At 45.5% G+C, this 19,808-nt stretch overlaps 2 protein-coding genes across 6 annotated transcripts in view; one reads left to right on the top strand and one right to left on the bottom strand.

Annotated features, from left to right (window-relative positions):
• The first annotated feature begins 1,729 nt into the window (after positions 1-1,729).
• GTPBP10 (GTP binding protein 10) lies at positions 1,730-18,671 on the top strand. The gene is made up of 11 exons (XM_032950981.2): positions 1,730-2,657; positions 3,931-4,133; positions 4,861-4,952; positions 5,962-6,106; positions 6,953-7,026; positions 11,259-11,311; positions 12,053-12,160; positions 12,945-13,022; positions 13,824-13,947; positions 14,506-14,663; positions 16,487-18,671. Exons 1-11 carry the CDS (start codon positions 2,613-2,615, stop codon positions 16,559-16,561), a joined length of 1,155 nt encoding a protein of 384 aa, XP_032806872.1. The 5' UTR covers positions 1,730-2,612; the 3' UTR covers positions 16,562-18,671.
• LOC116940781 (disintegrin and metalloproteinase domain-containing protein 11) overlaps positions 17,134-19,808 on the bottom strand; it is a 124,270-nt gene continuing 121,595 nt past the window's right edge. For all 5 annotated transcript variants that reach the window (XM_032950970.2, XM_032950971.2, XM_032950969.2 and 2 more), the window contains one exon: positions 17,134-19,731. In XM_032950970.2, the coding sequence (XP_032806861.2) occupies positions 19,711-19,731 (21 nt within the window). In that variant the 3' untranslated portion in view covers positions 17,134-19,710. The remainder of the gene's footprint in view (positions 19,732-19,808) is intronic.

The raw sequence follows: 19,808 nt of genomic DNA, 5'->3' as shown, positions 1-19,808 counted from the left end.
ACCGTGGGGCCCAACCTGGCGAGGGCGCAGCCATGGAGGGCGTCCGGTCTCTCAGGCCAATGGCTCAACGCTGTCAGCGCGGCAGGGTGAACCTGAATCTGGGCAATTCTTGTTCACCGTCATGTATGTTCGCGCGTAGGCAGCTCGACGAGAGGGAGAACCAAATGGAGCAACGTCCTGTGGCGATTGGCGAAATACAAAGCAGCAGCAACATTCCGCAGCTTGATCGCGTCGCATCAAAGTCCATCACATGTATGCTGTCGACCACATGCGCGTGAGAAGACGACAAAGCCCCTGGACATTGATATGGCCCGGGCACGTACTCCGTATGGACGACAGTAGATTTACCAAGACTCGCACTCTATGGGAAACTGAAAGTGGGCAAGCGCTCTGCTGGAGGACAAAGAAGGCTCTTGGGAGAAGGATGAAAGTGGAGAGCACTGGCTCAGTGGAACATCGACAATGGTGACTGAGACGAGACAGAGCAAGACCGGTTGCTGTGGCGTTCCTCCATGCTTTCCGACGGCGTTGAACTATCTGGAGGCCGACGCGCGAAAGCAGCTGTCGAGAAGTGAGCGTGTGTGTGTGTGCTTGTTGAACTTCTGTCGCACCATACGTAGCCAACCGTGCTAATCGGATGTGGAAGGGAAGGACAACAAAGTAAACACAACACGCTTCACTGCCTCTTCAGTGTTCACGTGCTAGGTCTGCAGTCGAATCTCTGCTGCCCGCATCGGTCTATTGAGCCACATGAAGACCCACGGGTAGAATACATAACCAGTCATCGTCGATCTTACGTGACAGCCATAACAACATTTGTCTTTCCACAGCCCCCGTTTCCTTTTGTTGTCTTGAATGTATCTTCCTGATTCCCCTCGTTTACTCAGGACAGTCTCAGTGAGTCTCAAGACTACGTTTTAGGAGAGTCATGCCATGTCTTTTGCAGTAGGGGACAATGATGCTTTGTGTTTTCAAATTACGTAATTTGCGAGTTATTACTCATAGTTAGTTATATTGGACCGTAGTGCCGGCACACAATGGCCGAATCATATTCGATGTCACGGGATGTCAACACCCATTATAGGGAGATTTATTCTTGTGAACATTAGGCACGATCCATTTATATGTAGGTAATTTAAATTAAATACATTTTAAAATTAAATACATTTTAATACAACAAAAATCCTGCCTGAATTCAAACACACACTCCACCTGCCCGTGTCACCATCATCACCAACTCAGCTTCATCACCAATTCACAACCATCGTCATGCCCACATCATCTTCTATCTCGTCACAACCACCATCATCAACACTGCCACCATTGCCTTTATCACCACCAAACCCACTATTTTATCTCCAATAACCTTGAAATATCCAGCAGTTGACTGGCTTCGGTTCAAGAAAGCACGGTTTACTCATGAGACAATTTCGAAACCGGTCCAGTTTTGGTGTGTTGTGCCAATGCTGCTGAGGTTGTGTGCTCCCAGAAGGCCGTTTGGCTGATGTAATGTATAAAAACACTTTTATTTTTTGTGTGGAGCAACAGATATGGGATGTGTGTATATTTATGTTATCTCCAAAAAAAGATACGTAGACGTTGGGCATTTTCATGTGCGCAGGTTTTATGTGGGATGTGGACACCTTTTTTGTCGCTGTAACTGCTGCGTGACGACAGAAGTCGACTTCGTGTCCTCCTCTTCTTGGAGCAGTGACAACGTCGAGTCCACGTGGCTGATGTCGACTTTGGCGGTCATGTCAAAAGTTAATCGGCGTCACGCCGATCGTGTGGCCAAAATATCCAAAGATGTTTGTCAAGCCGCTGCAATATGAGGGCTTTCCCACGCGGTGCGAGTCGTAGGTGTGACGTGACCACACTTCATGGCACTGGTCAGTGAAGGCGCGAGCAAAAACGTTGCAGCGTAGTACGGTACAACAATGGGTATTTCTGTACGTCATTGCTTTCACCATCGTAATCAACATCATTACCCTGCTGTCATTCCCTATCTCATAATAATCATTAGCCTAATTACCATCCACACATATCTTGAGCAGAACTCCGGCAGCACTCAAAATCCCCATCATCACAGTCGCTACCAACATGCATCACGATCATGATTTTTAATCACTATCGACATAATCGTTATCACTCCACATAACAACCACTCATCCTTCCCATTCTATTCTCCTCTCTGCAAGCTTGTATCTCATGGTTAATAAAAAACAGTGGTTGTCACATTAAGACACCAGCACCGTCCCACCAGAGGAACGTGGAATGTCTGCTCTGGACAAAGGACTCACCCCCTCCTCCACAATAAATACATACAGGGCATGTATTAAATCTGATGTCGATTGTTTGTGCAGTATTTAGATGATTTCTGTAACGTAGTTGTATTTGCTCAATTGTTGTATTTGCTCAATTGTTGTATTTGTTTTATGTTATCGCCTCTGTCATTCCGGTGACTTGCGAATGAGCCCTTCCCTGGGCTCGGGAGCGCCCAGCGGGGCGAGGCGGCCGAGGAGACCGCCCAGGCCGCGGCGCCCCCTCGTGGAGGCCGCGGGGAGCGACCGAGGAGGAGGCGGAGCCGCGTGGGGAGACGGGGGGCAGCAGCCATGGTGCGCGGGGTCAGCGCGCTCCTCCTGCAGGCAGCAGGGAAGGTGCGGCCACACCAGCCTCCCTACGGACACCCAACTTCACGCAGCCAGCCTACACACAGCCTACAGCCAGCCTACACACAGCCAGCCTCGCAGAGCCAACCGTGTACGGAGGCTGCCCGACTCCACGCGGCCAGCCGAGCCAGGCCGCGCAGAGCCCCGGGCACGCGCCGCGCGCCGCGCGCCCTTGGCTGCTGATGAGACGCTGAAAGTCGAAAACGGGCCAGAATTTTCTTGCGTTGTTTTGAACAAATTCTGTTGACAAGTCGCACTCCCCAGAAAGCCGAGTGGCTGACGGGATGTGTCGAGGCGGCCGGGTGTTGCGGCTGCGGCTCAGGGACCGTCCATAAATGACGTCACGCACCTAGAGCGGGGAGGGGGTTAGACATTTGTGACGATGTGTGACGAGAGGGGGAGGTTTAGAAATGTGACGTCACATCAAAATGCGCAACTTTAAATAAATATAAACAATATAATTGTTATAACACTAATTTTAATCAGTTTTCATTATTAACTACTGTATTTGATTATTTGAATTTACTAAGGTCACCTTTTATTTACTCCATGAAGGAGCGTTTTGCTTCTCCATGGGAGAATGGAGAAGCATACATTTTGTACTTTTTAAATTATTGTTATTATACATGTTTATTTCAATTCTACCAGGGCTTTTCATTCTGTGGAACGAATGTGATTGATATAATTGTAAGCTCCATTTTGCTTCGTTCTACTACAAAGTTTTAAGTATTTTTTATAGTTAGAATTACTTTTAATATTTTATAATTATAAGAGAATTTCAATATAATATTTTGAACATCTGCAGTTTTATTTAGACGATGAATGTTTTCAAGTTAATTTTATGCTAAATTTCAGCTTTCCAACGCCTTTTTAATATACGTGTTTTCTCCTACATCAGAGTAAAGCGCCACATTAAATACGCACTACAATGACAATAGTTTAAAGCGATTTGAAGCTTGTTTTATTTTCAAAATGGAAATATGGTTTGGGGGGGGGGCAGAGCTTTGTGACGACACATTTGAGGGGGGGTCTGACTTTTTGTGACGCCGTGTGACGAGGGGGGGAGGGGGGGTCAAAAATTGGCCAAAATCGCGTGACGTCATTTATGGACGGTCACTCATTTGTTCGGTGAGCCGAGAGCACCGAGCGCACCGTGCGCTGTGATCACTGGGAGAGGCGAGAGAGCGCGGAGAGCCCTGGGACGCGAGTCGGGAGTGCCAGGGAGCTGCCGGCCCCGTGTCTCCCTCCCCACCCCGCCCAGACGCCGCGGCACCGCCACTTCGTGGACTCGCTGCGGCTCCACGTGCGGGGCGGCACGGGCGGCATGGGGCTGCCGCGCCTTGGCGGGGAGGGCGGCCCCGGCGGAGACGTCTGGGTCCTGGCCCGGCCCGGCTCCTCCTTGCGCCAAGTCACCGATCGGCAGCCCTCCAAGCGCCTCGCGGCCGGGGTCGGAGGCAACAGCAGGTGACCTCTCGCCTCGCCCGCTCCCGTGGTGCCAAGTCCGTGGTGCCTGGTCTTGGCACCCGAGGCAGTGGGAAGTAGTCCGCGGAGCTGCTGCAGCGGCCACGCTGTTTGTTATGCGACGCCGACGTCGATGGTAGAAGGTGGCTGGATTCCCTCCTTATGCCCTCCCTGTTACAATCCACCGCACGTATCGCCCTGCTGCTTTCCTCGAACTGCCGCACTTTGGAATTCCCTGCCACCGTATCTTTTCCCCAAGCTGTTCCTCATGACAACATTCAAGATGTTGATAGTGCTGTTTGTTGCTCGCCGCATGACATTTTTTTTGGACCATAGCTCAGCGACTTATAAACAGAAATCTCGTCGAGCGTGATTTGTTGGCAGAGTCCGCCCTCCTCAGCCGTGTGCGGACTCGCACGCACCCACGAGGAGTGACGCACCACTGCCTCTTGCCATTGCACAAAGTTTAGAGACAACTGTGCATTGATTGCTCTTGCACGGCACACTGCCCTGGTGAACTAACTTAGACTTGGTGCATTATTATTGACAACCTGAATGCATACAAGGGGTATTGTTAATGAGTACTGTGTTTCTATATCTTCCATCTTTTGTCTTACACACTCCGTTAAGTATCATTTGTGCAGGGTATTAAGTGTTTCATGTACATCGTGGGTGGTTAATAATGACTACGTATTACATACAACTGATTCCCTGCACGGCGTGATTGCAGTGTTCGATGTCTCAAAGGTGCAAAAGGCAAAGACTTTCAAATCGAGGTGCCCTTGGGGATTTCTGTCCACACAGATGACGGGACCCTCATAGGTATGCATTGCACGACATTTGAGCATTACGACTATGATGGGCCAAGAATGGCTATTTGTGTGTAACTCGCATGACGTCACTCCACATGCCGCACCCCCAGTCATTAATATTCATGAGCGGGTGGATTTTTACACTCGCGCAGAAGAAGGTTGAGCGGAAATTTAAAAAAATCCGCAAATTCGCTTTAAGTTTGACGTTTCTTTATTGAAAGTGAATCGAATAAATAATTATACGCAGCAACAAAGTGGATTTGGTGTCTTTATTTATTTCTTCAACACTTGAGACAAAAGGTTAGTTTAATTTATGCTTCTAAATGATGGTAAAATAGACATTTCTCGGTGATTTTCCAGATATTGTATCGAATTCAAATTTATTTCAACCCCAGCGACCGAAAGCAGAAGAGAATAAAATATCAGAGCAGTGAATTTGAACAAATTGAAGGTCAGTTATATAGTGCTACAGTGACATGAAGTGAGGTGTTTTATGACGTCGTTTTGTGCAAGATTCACTGCCATTAAATTTACACAAGATACAATTATATTCTGGACAATTTATTCATAAATATTACAGCTTCCGTCCTCGGACGGGCAAACAAGCTAGTTGAGGATATATGCACATGGCATCCAGACCCATAATTGTATCATTACAATCTCATGAGAGCTTAAGTGAATTAAAGGCACGGGTAAATGCAAACGATCGCGATGTCTCCGTGTGGTTGTGAGGACCCCACCACTCACGAAGTTTGCGTCGTCGCTTCATTTTAGTTTTGTTTTCTTTATTTGTATTGCTTTGTTTGTGAGAAGCTTGTCCGGCATCCCCCACATTCTGGCTGATTTAAGTTAGGCTCGATGGGTATTCACTGTGTACAGAAAATGTTCAAGAAATTCCCTGGATATTCTCATGAAAAGTTTCCTAACTGTGCTACCACTGCTGAAGAAGTGTCACCGCTAAGGCCTTCCTTAGCAGTGACAATTCCTGATTACTCATCCTATTCTTGTTTTACTTTCAGGGGAGGTGAACAGCCCTGAGGACCGCGTGCGCGTTGCGGTGGGCGGCCTGGGTGGGGGACTCACCACGGATTATCAGCCCAGCCCCGGACAGAGGCGGATGATTCGTCTCGACCTCAAGCTCATTGCCGACGTTGGCCTCATCGGGTAACTGTAGTCACGGCTCTTTTTACACGTTGGTAAAAAATCACGAGTCACACATGGATAACATTGCATCGCCCAGATCCACAGGTTAATTTAATCAGAATGAAGCCGTATTGGGCCCTGCATGATAAAGACGTTGAAGTAAATGCTGTGAGTGACAATCAGCCTTGTGGACAAATTGCCCAGCCCCCACTGCATTGTATCCGCCCTTCCCCAACTTTGTCCACCACCTGGTGTAAGGTCATGGTTCCTAATTAACTGATCATTCCGACCATATGTTCATGATTTATTACGGTCACACTGAGTCCTCGGTGGATTCTGTGTGATGAGAATTGCTGATGTGCTGACTGGCTGGCTGAGCCGATGGACTTACGAAGCTGTTTATACCCCTGTGAAGATGGAAGAGTGAGAACCACTTTGAGGTAATTCATGAGATGTCGTCCTATGGGAATGTGGAATCGTTACAGGCATATGAAAATTGTCTGCTTTTTGTGTACGTTATATTCTCCACACATATGCTAATGTATAGTTTTTTGTTAAACTAGGACGCATCTAACAAGAGATTATCCTTGCCTATAACACCTGACAGTTCACCAGCATTGGTTCAAGCGAGCCTGACTCTTCTGATGAGACACTGAATATCAAACCTGGTCCATAATTTCCTTGTGTTAATCCAATGCTTCCAAAAAACTATGCATTCCCAGAAGGCAACGTGGCTGATTGTGGAGGGACATATATTGGTAGGAGGTGTGTGTGCTTAATATTTTGAGCGGAGAGGATTTGACTTTTTATTGACTTGATTACCTAAGCAGCATTCTACAGCAGTATGGACCTGTGTGTATTGTGCAGGTTCCCTAACGCTGGCAAGTCAACACTGTTAGAGAAACTCTCTTCTGCCAAGCCCAAGATTGCCGACTACCCTTGTACGTACCCAGCTTAACATGTACGTGAATTTACATTTAAATACCTCGTAAATATGTTACTGTTTTAGGATCATTATTATTAGAGATATAAACTAAACTACAAAAACTAAACAAATTTAATGATGGATATTTGTAAAGCCATGGGTAATTGGGCTGAGGCCATTATCTCCCTACACTTGAAAACCCAGTTTAATCATGGCAATCTGAAGCCCAGATCCAAGCACAATGGTGCTGGCTCATTGCTCTGACAAAGTGTTAGCTCTCTGAGTCACCCAGTCCCCACTGCTGCACTATACTATTATGCATATAGCCCGAGTATTTGAAAATAAAATACAATTGTGGCATTCATGGTTTTAGATTTGAAGCTTTCGTTACTGCAAGGATTCATACTGTTTGGTTTTTTCGGTAAAGTCACGTAGGTGAAATAAAATAAGATAAATGAAAACAACTAAATTAAATCACGACGTTTCGGAGGCAACAAAAGCTTCCGTCTTCAGGTGGAACAGTCACAGCACAATAGCTGATACAGCTATTTTGCTGATACAGCTATTTGGTTGTTTACAAGTACCCTGGAATGGGGCAGTAGTAATTTGGCTGGTTATTTGATTATTTTTCGCCAATTCACGAGGTTGTACCTGTTCTTAATTTCCACTAAATCTTATCTTTTGCTTAATATGAGGTGGCCTCATCAGGGAAATGTCCTCGACTCGATTCGAACCGGGTACCTCCTTAACTCTGATGTTACACTGACAACAAGCGTGCGACTCTTCTGAGCTCTCAGTCTCTTTCCTCTTACCTCAACTCTGCAGGACCTTGTACCTCCATCCGTGATTATCTCCCACAACCACCACTTACCCCATCAGCTCCGGAGACCTTCATCTCGAGTCGTCACTGCAACTCTCTTCTTTGCGGCCTACCCACATCCCTCTCATTCAAACACAAGATTATCCAAAATGCATACCCTCGCATTTACACACGAGATTATCCGCAATTCCACCGCCAGACTACTTACCCACACCCTTAAACGCGACCGCATCGTCACAATCCTCCAGTTCCTCCACTTCCTCCACTTCCTCCACTGGCTCCCAATACAGTCCCGGATCAACTTCAACATCACCCTCACCATTTTCAAGATCCGTTATGAACCCGCCCTGTGTACTGTTCCTCTTGCATCTCACCCGACTCATCTCGGTGCACTCTCCGCTCAACTAACAAGGGCCTTTTTTTGAAACCTTCAATAAATCTTCACTCAGTGGGAGGTCTTCCGTTCTTCTCTGTAGCCCCCGTCGTTTGGAATCCCCTCCCGGCTGTGTGCCCTAGACTCCCTGCGCTTATTCAAGTCCATGCTCAAGACCTTCATCTTCTCCACTGCCTGACATCTCTTCTCTAAGTATCTCATAAGTGACCTTGGGAGGCCATCTTCTACTGCTGGATGAAAGCAGTCCTTCAGACACAATCCATTTCCATCACGTTGAATTTTAATTATTTGGAATAAATTTGCATATTACAGACTTACAATGAGGGAAAAAAAGTATTTGATCCCCTGCTGATTTTGTACGTTTGCCCACTGACAAAGAAATGATCAGTCAATAATTTTAATGGTAGGTTTATTTGAACAGTGAGAGACAGAATAACAACAACATCCAGAAAAACGCATGTCAAAAATGTTATAAATTGATTTGCATTTTAATGAGGGAAATAAGTATTTGACCCTCTATCAATCAGAAAGATTTCTGGCTCCCAGGTGTCTTTTATACAGGTAACGAGCTGAGATTAGGAGCACACTCTTAAAGGGAGTGCTCCTAATCTCAGCTTGCTACCTGTAAAAAGGCACCTGTCCACAGAAGCAATCAATCAATCAGATTCCAAACTCTCCACCATGGCCAAGACCAAAGAGCTCTCCAAGGATGTCAGGAAAAGATTGTAGACCTACACAAGGCTGGAATGGGCTACAAGACCATTGCCAAGCAGCTTGGTGAGAAGGTGACAACAGTTGGTGCGATTATTCGCAAATGGAAGAAACACAAAAGAACTGTCAATCTCCCTCGGCCTGGGGCTCCATGCAAGATCTCACCTCGTGAAGTTGCAATGATCATGAGAACGGTGAGGAATTAGCCCAGAACATCACGGGAGGATCTTGTCAATGATCTCAAGGCAGCTGGGACCATAGTCACCAAGAAAACAATTGGTAACACACTACGCCGTGAAGGACTGAAATCCTGCAGCGCCCTCAAGGTCCCCCTGCTCAAGAAAGCACATATACATGCCCGTCTGAAGTTTGCCAATGAACATCTGAATGATTCAGAGGACAACTGGGTGAAAGTGTTGTGGTCAGATGAGACCAAAATGGAGCTCTTTGGCATCAACTCAACTCGCCGTGTTTGGAGGAGGAGGAATGCTGCCTATAACCCCAAGAACACCATCCCCACCGTCAAACATGGAGGTGGAAACATTATGCTTTGGGGGTGTTTTTTTGCTAAGGGGACAGGACAACTTCACCGCATCAAAGAGACGATGGACAGGGCCATGTACCGTCAAATCTTGGGTGAGAACCTCCTTCCCTCAGCCAGGGCATTGAGAATGGGTCGTGGATGGGTATTCCAGCATGACAATGACCCAAAACACATGGCCAAGGCAACAAAGGAGTGGCTCAAGAAGAAGCACATTAAGGTCCTGGAGTGGCCTAGCCAGTCTCCAGACCTTAATCCCATAGAAAATCTGTGGAGGGAGCTGAAGGTTCGAGTTTCCAAACGTCAGCCTCGAAACCTTAATGACTTGGGGAAGATCTGCAAAGAGGAGTGGGACAAAATCCCTCCTGAGATGTGTGCAAACTGGTGGCCAACTACCAGAAATGTCTGACCTCTGATTGCCAACAAGGGTTTTGCCACTAAGTACTAAGTCATGTTTTGCAGAGGGGTCAAATACTTTTTTCCCTCATTAAAATGCAAATCAATTTATAACATTTTTGACATGCGTTTTTCTGGATTTTCTTGTTGTTATTCTGTCTCTCACTGTTCAAATAAACCTACCATTAAAATTATAGACTGATCATTTCTTTGTCAGTGGGCAAACGTACAAAATCAGCAGGGGATCAAATACTTTTTTCCCTCACTGTATATGGAAATGTGTTTCTATTGCTTTTGGAAAATGGCAAGACAAGCAATAGAATTGTTCGAAGCAATATTACCGCAGGAAAAAATGCTTTGTTTTATCTTGAGCTGAATAAATATTGCATTGCCAGATCACTCTTTTCTCAAGAGCAGCTTCTGTTATATAAAGCACAATTTCAACAAGATTTTACTTCTAATTCAGATGGTATTTCTGTTATGTCACAACTCTCATGGAGTCAAGTATGAAGCCTGATTCGTCATTATGCTTTGGCTGATTTGCTGTAGCCATCTGTCATCATTGATTCCTTGCGTCCTTGAATCTCCTTTGCTGCTGCTCCAATTATGGTTGTTGTCAAGGAGGCGTGCCTCGGTTCTTCCTCCAATTTATTTGGCCACATCCTGATCTCTCTCATCTTTAATGTATTTAGCTGCTTCAATTGAAGACAACTAATTCATATCTTTTAGCTCCCTTACCTCATAAAATCCCACATTTATGTGAGTTTAGATCATCAGCCACGGAGAATCCACTCCTGGATGAAGACCTCCCCAATCTGCCTCCATCCCTCACAATCCTGCAATGCAACAATTCAACTAGCACCCGCTGCACACGGAACGATCTCATCGCTCCATCTCCTCGGTGCATGCCGTCTCAGATGCGTTCCATCCCTTGGCTGCCGCTCTGTTATATTTCTTGACCAGCTCCCATGATCCCTTCTAGCCGTGACGTGTCGTGCCCAAGCCCAACTTGTATTTTAATTGATTATTTTGATGCAGTAGTGACTTTCCCAGATATGGTTAAACTGTAAGACCATGGTTAATTTGTCATTTCAATAATGCAAGTGTAAAACTAAATGTTTCATTATTTGTGGCATACACACTCCGTGCTATCATCTCTTATTGTTCAGAGCTCTTTAAACGGTTCCATTTTATCAGCTCAATGGGTGATCAGCTGCTGGCATTATTTTAGTTTCTCAACAATGCCATGATATTTACTGTCTAATCTAGTTTCACGATTATTATTATTATTATACATTGCTACGATGTCTGTGAAATTACTGCTTAACGAGAATGCTGAGACTAAAGTGATTCTGTGACTTTATTTTTGTTCATTGTGTTCGACAGTTACAACGCTGTGTCCACAAATAGGCACGATGATGTTCCAAGACCACAGGCAGGTGCGCTTAACATTTTACAATAATTACACAGTTTGCATTGTTTGGACATATAGCTGTATATTGGTATATATGTCCAAATGTAATCAGTTACACTGCAGCAGGTAAGTGGGACTTCTCAAGTATTTTTTATGGCATCGATTTGCAACACTGATGCCTCTTCGCAGTGCTGCTCACTCTTAAATGTGTAGACACAGGCGCAGATTAGCACAACGCAGTCAAAGAAAATAAACAGCTGAGACGCGACTTGCCATTTCACTCTAGGAACACTTGAGTCACAAGTTGCCACGGCTGCCATCATTATTGCCGGATCTGAATCAGTTTTGCCACCTTCCATACTTAACCAGAGCTGGCTCCCAGTGACTTCCATCTGTTTTTAACAGTCAAGAATATATCTGTCGAAAAAAGCAGAGTTCTAGTCTTAATGAGGCATGGTGTGCTGTAGACAAGTGATTTGAGCCAGATATGTAAAGCAGTTGAACACGGATGTTCCAAGTGCATTCAGAGTGGCCAAGTAGAGAATAATAACCCAGCTTATTTGGTTTCCTCATTGGTCGCTGTTTCAGGGCACAGATTGTTTTTATTACCCCTCATATCGTGAAACATATACCCCAAAAAATGAAAACTATTTGGCCTCTGGGAATTCCACACATCTGCCATCCAGATTGGCATGTTGAAAATTAACGGTGATATTTGGTGTAAATGTTCTCCCGTGTTCACGTTTGTTGGTGGCTTCATGTACAGATCAGTGTGGCTGACCTGCCAGGATTAATAGAGGGAGCCCACGCCAACAAAGGGATGGGACATCATTTCCTCAAGCACGTGCAGAGAAATAAAATACTGCTGTTCGTGGTGAGTTTGGCGGCAGTCACATTTCACTACATTTGCAGAGATGCCACTCCTGAATCTGTTCCCATGAGCCTCACACATGAACGTTATGACTCCTCAATGTACTTCCGTCTGGCTTTATCAGCCGGCTGCCTGGTCGCGCTCCCCCTAGTGAGGCGCTCCAGTACATCTGACACCCGTGCAACCACTAAGGGCGCGATGGACGACGTTTTTTTTCATTACTTTTTTATTTCGAATCCTAAGCCTATGAAAGCTGCATTTGAAGGTTTTCAGGGTGCCGTCTGCCTCCGCTGCTTTGCACGGGCTCCCTTGTATCGCCGCAGGTGCGTCTGTCATGCAACGGCTGAAGGCCTTGATCTGGAGTCTTGCATAAAGCGAGTCAAAAACAAAGTGAAATGACGCAAATCGTATTCACACAGATAGAAGCGGTAATGCGTGCGAGGACCTTCTGATAGGGAGACGCTTGATGGCGACGCGTGGCGGTTGAGCCGCGGCACTCACGGGTGGGCGCTCGCTGTGATGGGGTCGCTGTGATGGGGTCGCTGGTCTCGAGAGCCGTGCCCAGCGGGTGGCTCGGTGCCGTAGTCGCTCGGCGCGCGGCCGTCGTGGCGCTCGCCGAGTCCAGAGTTGGAAAGCAAATTGAGTGCTGCCTGCGTGCCGGCCATCACACAGGCACAGTCAACTTGTACTTTGTAATTTCGTAATTCTGATGGAAGCAAAATAAACCGGCACCAACGAGTGTGTAAATGAAGATGCAATGTAGCGTGTGGGACCTTGTTTTCTGCAGGTTGACGTGTTTGGATTCCGTCTGTCACCAAAAACGCATTTCAGGGATGCCTTTCAGACCGTCCAGCTGCTCGTCAAGGTGTGTGTATTTTTGTATCTAGCCGTGTTCTCTTGGAACTTAACTTGTGATAAAACATTATTTACATTGTAGTGTTTCATAATTTTATTCGATAAGCAGTTAAAGGAAAAAAATATATTTTTAATGAGGGGGTTAGTGTGTGTATGAGGTCACAGGTAAGTGTGAATAATATTTGAAAGGTTTAAAAAAATAGAATAGTTATTGACTTAAACGTTCACGTAAGTTTTTGTTTCCTCTTTTGAATGGGGTTGAGGCATTGCTGCGCGATTGAGGTTTTTCATTTTAGTGGTGTTTCTGTCCACGATATCATTTTAAATGTTATGATGTGACAATAATCGCGATATCAGTTTGACTTGATAATTTTATTTAATTATTTGTATTAAAATTATTGTGTTTCTAAGTTATTATTATTTGCACATTGTGTTATGAACCCGCACCTGGATTTGATTCCTGGCCGCTGCTGTTTCTATCGATGAGTCATGTCTGAACATTTTCAGCAATCAAATTTGCAATGACCGAAAGATAAGCTCTTGTCAGGAACTGGCCCTAGGCCTAAAATATGTCTTAAATAATAATTAGAGAAAGCTGAAGACATTGTCAAAGAAGAAACGATAATGAGACCAAGGATTGGAAGCAGAGGACAGCTTGGTGCAGTAATTGTAGAGGGCAGATATTGTGACTGAGAATAAATGACAGCACTAATGTCACAAAAGGCAAGGATAAACAAAACCCTAATGAGGCACTTCGTATGACCAGGTAGCAGGGAATGAGAAACTGGGGTTATTTTGTGTTGTGCTGCAGGAGCTGGAGCTCTATGACCCAGATCTCCTGGGCAAAGCAGCTGTGTTGGCTGTGAATAAAATGGACCTTCCTGGTGCACAAGAGAAGTATAAACAGCTTTGCCATCAGTTGATGCATCCACAAGGTAAATACATTTAAAGGTTCTGGAACTTGGTAATGTAAATATGAGTGACATTGCCTTCATCGCAGCAGTAGGGTGGTGTATTGGTAAGATGTGTACCTCACAGCAACAAGGGCCTGGGTTCGATTGCCACTGTGGAGTTTTATGTTCTTCTGCATGGGTTATTCCGGTTTTCTCCCATAGTAAAAAAAAAATAACTGGTGTAGTGTAATAGCACCGGCTGGTGGACAACAGCGGCAACTGTGGTGGACAGACAGTGCACATGCCGGTGAGGGCGTGAGCACGGGGTGTGGGCAGAGGGGAGGAACTAGGCCAAGGGTCACGGAGGACCCCGTCTGGAGGCCCCTGGAATCTGCTAGTGGGTTCGAGAAGGGAGGCACGCTCAGGGCGGAGCCAGGCCGCGCCGTCGTCGCTAAACGTCTCCGGTAAAATATTGTTTTATATTTTTTTTATTTCATTGTTTCCCTTCTACGTGACTTTACCGAAAGAACCAAGAATATGTCAAGATTTATGTTGTACCTGTTTATTATTCACTGACCGTGTGTGTGTGTGCTGCAACAGACTTCCTGTCCCTGCTGCCTGCAGGAATGGTACCGGTAGAGCGCTTTCCTTTTGAGCACGTGTTGCCTGTGGTGGCAGTGCAAGGCAAGGGTGTGGATGAGTTGAAGATTGGAGTGCGCAAGGTTCTCGATGAGCAGCAGGTGGAGGCGGTGATGAAGGCACGTGAGGAGAAGCAGCGGCAGCTCAGAACCGTCCTCAGTCCGTCACTGTGACAACCCGCCCGCTGTTTCACTCATCTAAACCCATCCCTTCGACCTCCACATAAAATGAGGAAGTAGCAAGTGTGTGTGGGGAGCGATAGTGCAGCGGTTTGCGTGCTACGCTACGAACCCGGCAACCCGAGTTTGATTCCCGCTCATGGCTAACACCAGTGATGATTATCTGAATCGGTCCTGGGCCTCCGCTTGGTCGACTCAGCCTCAAATGAGTACCTGGTGCGAAGTGTCAACATCGCCATCAGGGAGACAAAGGCGGCCGGGCGTGGTGTTGATCACCAACCCCCTCGTGTGCTGTTCTGTCCTTCATAGGTGCTTGCTAACAGCACTTGCCCAAAAAGTCTATTAAGGCTATGCAAGGGATATTTGTCTTGTTGTTGCTAGGATGTATGAGTGCTTGGTGCCTGGTTTTGATAACGACTATTCGCTTGACATTTTTTAGCCCATTTACTTTCATTTGTCATTTGCTCATTGTGTCCCAGCTGTCGAATATGCATTGTTATATGTACTTGCCCAATATTGAGTATATATGGATCATAATGACTGATTCACATTCCAATGATGTTCTAAAATTGTTAGAAGAATAAAGATGTCACTCTTCACCCCCCTTGGGTTTCAATAAATTGTTGCGACTCCGGGTTGAGAGTTTATTTGGAAAATCCTTGGAGCGCCCTCTAGTGGCTGGAGAGGTCACGTGACCCCATTACGTACACAACATATGAATGGAAATAAATTATTGCACACCATTTAATGCATGTGTACAAGCCGAAGATTAATCGATGTATCCAGGTAAAATGCTGGAATTTAGCACATTGATGCTTTGTTGACATCCCTAAAAACTGAAAATCCTTTTTTAAACGTTGAATCTCAACAAATTACAACATCGTCTGTGTTAAATGTACATCGTAGAAGTTGATTGGTTTCACTCCTAGGGCTTCAACCCTCTTTATAAACGCTTACAACTGTTTAATCCCTGTCCAAGGTGTACCAAATACATTACCTCCTGTGGAATGATACAAAAGCTAAAATGCAGAAATATCCCACTCCCATTTACTACCATACGAATGTATGCCGTGCATACCCGGTACAATTCGCAAATTACACTGGCAGCGGTGAAAAGCACACTTAAAAATATCTCGCCAATATTCGTTGAGCTATGCCTTAACACCTGTACAGTATATGACAAGCCGACATTCTAAAGAAGGGCCATTGCCCAAAACGTCTTATCCTTGTCTCCAGGATGTAAAATGCAAAGTGATGGAATTAAAAATCAGCAATCAGCTCCTCCATTACTTGGAGTCATCATTTCTTAGTGAGTATCACTATGGGTTCCATAAAGCACATTCTGCACGTGACCTGTATGCATATATGACGCATGCTTGGAGCTCAAGCCTTGGAACAATTTGGAGCATCCGTGACCATACCGCTTGCCATATCTAAAGCATTTGATCGTGTCTGACATCCGGCACTAATGCCATGCTACCATCATGTGCAGTGCACTCCAATATGCAAACTTGGGATTTTATCTTTCCAACTGATAGATATGCAATAGCTGACGGTCATGAGGGATACCATCACCATGGCTCTGGAATCGCGGTGTTGTGAACAGTCAACGAAGACTTTGATATCGTGTGGGTTATGACGACCTTGCCTCAAGTGCCTTTAATAACAAACAAAATGTCCACTTTTAATAAACGTGAAACTGCATGTTTCCTGGTAACGTGCGCTGAGTGTAATGGGAGTTTATCCTGTGCTGTTTGCTCAAGGTACGAGAAGAAATGGGCTTCATAAGAGTGGCAGGAGTCGGCGACACTGATGTCGCTCGTGTGCAGTCCCATTGATGACACACACCTGTGAGATGTCGAGTATGACCTCAGCGTTCAGTGCTGTGGAATGGTTCGTGTTTTTCACAAATTTATCCTGATCGTGTCACAAGACAATCCGTTCCCAACTCTCGCCAAGATGCCCATCATCCTGTCTTAGAAAAGTGATTGGACTACTTGTAGACTGTCGAGCTATCTCTTGTCCCACACGAGGAAGCAGCAACTTCCCACCTGCCCTGCCACAAATGGTAATGTTCGTTGCATATCAGTGAACGTAATATATTTAATTCCCAGAGGTGTAATATATGCAAATGTTTGGAGTGCAAAACGAATGTTGTTTGCGTGAAGTTGTTGATGAGGCTGAGACCAAATCCCAACACAACAACGAAATTCACGGGGAGCTCCCCACATTCAAATCCAGATCAGCGGCGTGAGCGCAGTGGCTCCGAGCCACGTGTCCACCTCATGGATGTTGAAGGGACATTGTGAACGCAGTGGAGACGGCCACTGAGAGCCGTGGATGCGACAGCGACTGTTCCAGCCGGTGTCGGGCTCAGCGTGCGCTTCTACATGGACACTGGAGCCAAGAGCACTGTACAAGCTTTATTGATGTGGAATGCGGCCGCACGTGTCCATGCACCATATTTACATCCATTACACGGGGACAGCAGAGCAGAGGAGACATGCTCACAGAAACCTCTGGCCATTCATTATCGCAGTTTAACCGCAATGGAATGTCTCGGTAATACACTGTGTTGTGGCTACACAATTTTGAGCAGGAAACGGTGTTAATGAAACTGTTGTAAATGTTAACACTCAAAATTGTTGTCGCATACAGTCCTGCTTACTGATTTAATACTGAATCGACGTATACGTACGTATTGCGTGTAAAGCTGTCTAACAGCACTGGTTAGGGCTAGCACATGTACGAAGTTTATATTTGGTATTTAGTACAGAATTATACCATGCAGAATAAATTAAGTACAAGTACTGTATACAGAATGACAGTGAGCCAAGTCGTCGCCACTTGTAACACTTAACAACTGTTGTGCAATATTGAATTCTTCAGTTCCCAGGAGCTGTTTCACGTCTCGAGGCAGATGGCAGCAGTTCAATGGAGAGCCCAAGACAGTGGACTGGGTTCTGCTGTGCAGCGTTTCGCGGGGCCACGAGTCACCTATTAGACACAGCCGCGTGACAGGTGAAGGCGTTCTGAGACGAGGCTGCTGCTGGCTCTTTACCGGAGTCGTGGCATCGGCGCCCTCGGCTGAAGAATGGAAATGCGTCGCCTTGCAGAGTGAGCCGGGCTCTTGTGCCAATACGTTTCGTTAACACGTTCATGGAAACCGAACGAACCACACTTTTGCTGTGGCCATAAAACCTTTTCACAATCCCGTACGAGTTCCACTCTCCAAAATATAGAGCTACACCAAGGGTGTTTTCATTGATGATGTTTGCGTTGAGGGCATTATTGTGGTTATGTATAGGTTATGTCAATGGCAAGCCTATGAATATGTTAACATGCGAATGTTTATGTAATATGTGCATGCTAATATGGAATTTCATATAAATTATACTTGTTTTGAATATAGTCATACAATATGATATGTGAATAACCCAAAAGCATATGATATATTGTGTAAATTAAATTTACTGACTGCATTTGGTATATGTTTTGTAAATAATTACAGAAAATGAATCCAAGCTTAAAGCTGACCTTATTAAAGATTGGGTAACTCTTGGTTCTGCAAGTTGACGTTTGCTCTTTGATTCGAATTTAACACAAGTAGAATCGTCCATATACCGAAACATATTTTACACCCTTAATTATTAATAAACCATTTACTTGTTCAGCAAGTGTCCAGATGCATTACGGCCGTATTTTCTTAGCCTTCAGTGAGTTGATGCCAATGCAAGAATACAGCAGTGCCGGTGTGGAAGTTCAAGCGAGGTCGTTTTGTGTCATTTAGATAACTAATCGGTTAATGAAAGTGTGTGGTGATTATTTCTTACAATGTCGAGTATGTTATTATTGAGACCCAAAACATTGTGATTGTATTGATATTTACCATGCATTGAATTATGTGTTTTATTAAACCCTCCTGCTCTGGCAAGTCCCTGGATTCGCCACTGGCTCCCAACGTGGGTGTTGGTCGCACCGTACAGAGGTTCACAAAGAGCAACTGTGGACTCGCTTCAACCCACTGTCTGTGCTGGGTCGCAAGTGCCAGCAGATGTTTGGAAAGATAGGAGCATATTTTACATCAAGCTGTGCATATGGGTGGAGCATCTGGGAGTTTTAACCGGCTCGTTAAGGGGCGCAGAGGGACTTGTAAGCACCCACCAGGGTGCAGACTTTGCAGCCTTGCTCCCCGAATGCACCTTGATTCATGTACACACGCACACTCGTGGTTAACGTGATTCATTGGTACCGAAGCCAACAGCAATATGTGTATATGATTCGCTTCCATTGATAGAGTCAGTGCAAATTAACAAATGTCATCGCATAAAATGTAACCAGCACTTGCCATGCAATAACATATTAAGACTATGTACATATTTATACAAGTTGCAATATTATATATTCATCGTTATGCACGTAGTTTCAAACATGAAACTAAGCTTGTGCTGGTTGGGTGAGCGCAGTAGCATTAGTCTATATACATGTAACATGTATGTGTTACATGTATGTAACATGTACAGTATGTAACAATGACTAAAATTAGAGACCATGCCTGGGACAAAGCCAGCATACTCTGAGAGCAAAGAAAGCCAAGCTGCTTCCCAGTGAATGTGCAAATTAGAACCAACGTTGGCATATGGTTGGAACCGCTGGGCCAACGTTTGTCCAACGTTCCATGCATACTGGGCTGGTACCCTAGAGCGAGCCAAACACCATACACTGAGTGATGTGCAACATGGAAATAGTTCACACTTTTTTTTCTTTTTTACACAATGTTAGTGGGTATCACAAAATCCATAGAAACAAATGCGTTACAGTGTCAGCAGGTACAACACATGCCTGTTTCTGAAATGACTTGGAGAGGAATGTGGACTTTTTGATGTAAAGGGAAGAGGTGCTCGGAGAAGGCCAGGCGAGGAAGGGCGCGGGGGGAGCTCCACAGGGCACCGCCTGCAGCCTCGCCCCCACGGTCCGGTCGGCCTCCTCAAATGGACGTTTCGTACAACTACAGAGACAAAAGCAGCTTTAAGATCATGCGGCACACAATAGGTGGCATAGTGGCGCAGTGGTAATTATGCTCGT

Source organism: Petromyzon marinus, chromosome 10 (genome assembly GCF_048934315.1).
Source record: "Petromyzon marinus isolate PM22_M1 ecotype Great Lakes invasive population chromosome 10, UKy_Petmar_22M1.pri1.0, whole genome shotgun sequence".
NCBI classification, from domain to species: domain Eukaryota; kingdom Metazoa; phylum Chordata; class Hyperoartia; order Petromyzontiformes; family Petromyzontidae; genus Petromyzon; species Petromyzon marinus.
This window is presented reverse-complemented; position numbering and strand designations above follow the sequence as displayed.

What these genes read in the sequence shown, in the direction of transcription:
- GTPBP10 (XM_032950981.2), top strand. Translation starts at nt 2,613, where the DNA reads ATGGTGCGCGGGGTCAGCGCGCTCCTCCTGCAGGCAGCAGGGAAG. An exon ending in TCCTGCAGGCAGCAGGGAAG is followed by an intron (nt 2,658 to 3,930) that starts GTGCGGCCACAC and finishes CACCCCGCCCAG; the next exon opens with ACGCCGCGGCACCGCCACTT. An exon ending in CCGTCCAGCTGCTCGTCAAG is followed by an intron (nt 13,023 to 13,823) that starts GTGTGTGTATTT and finishes GTTGTGCTGCAG; the next exon opens with GAGCTGGAGCTCTATGACCC.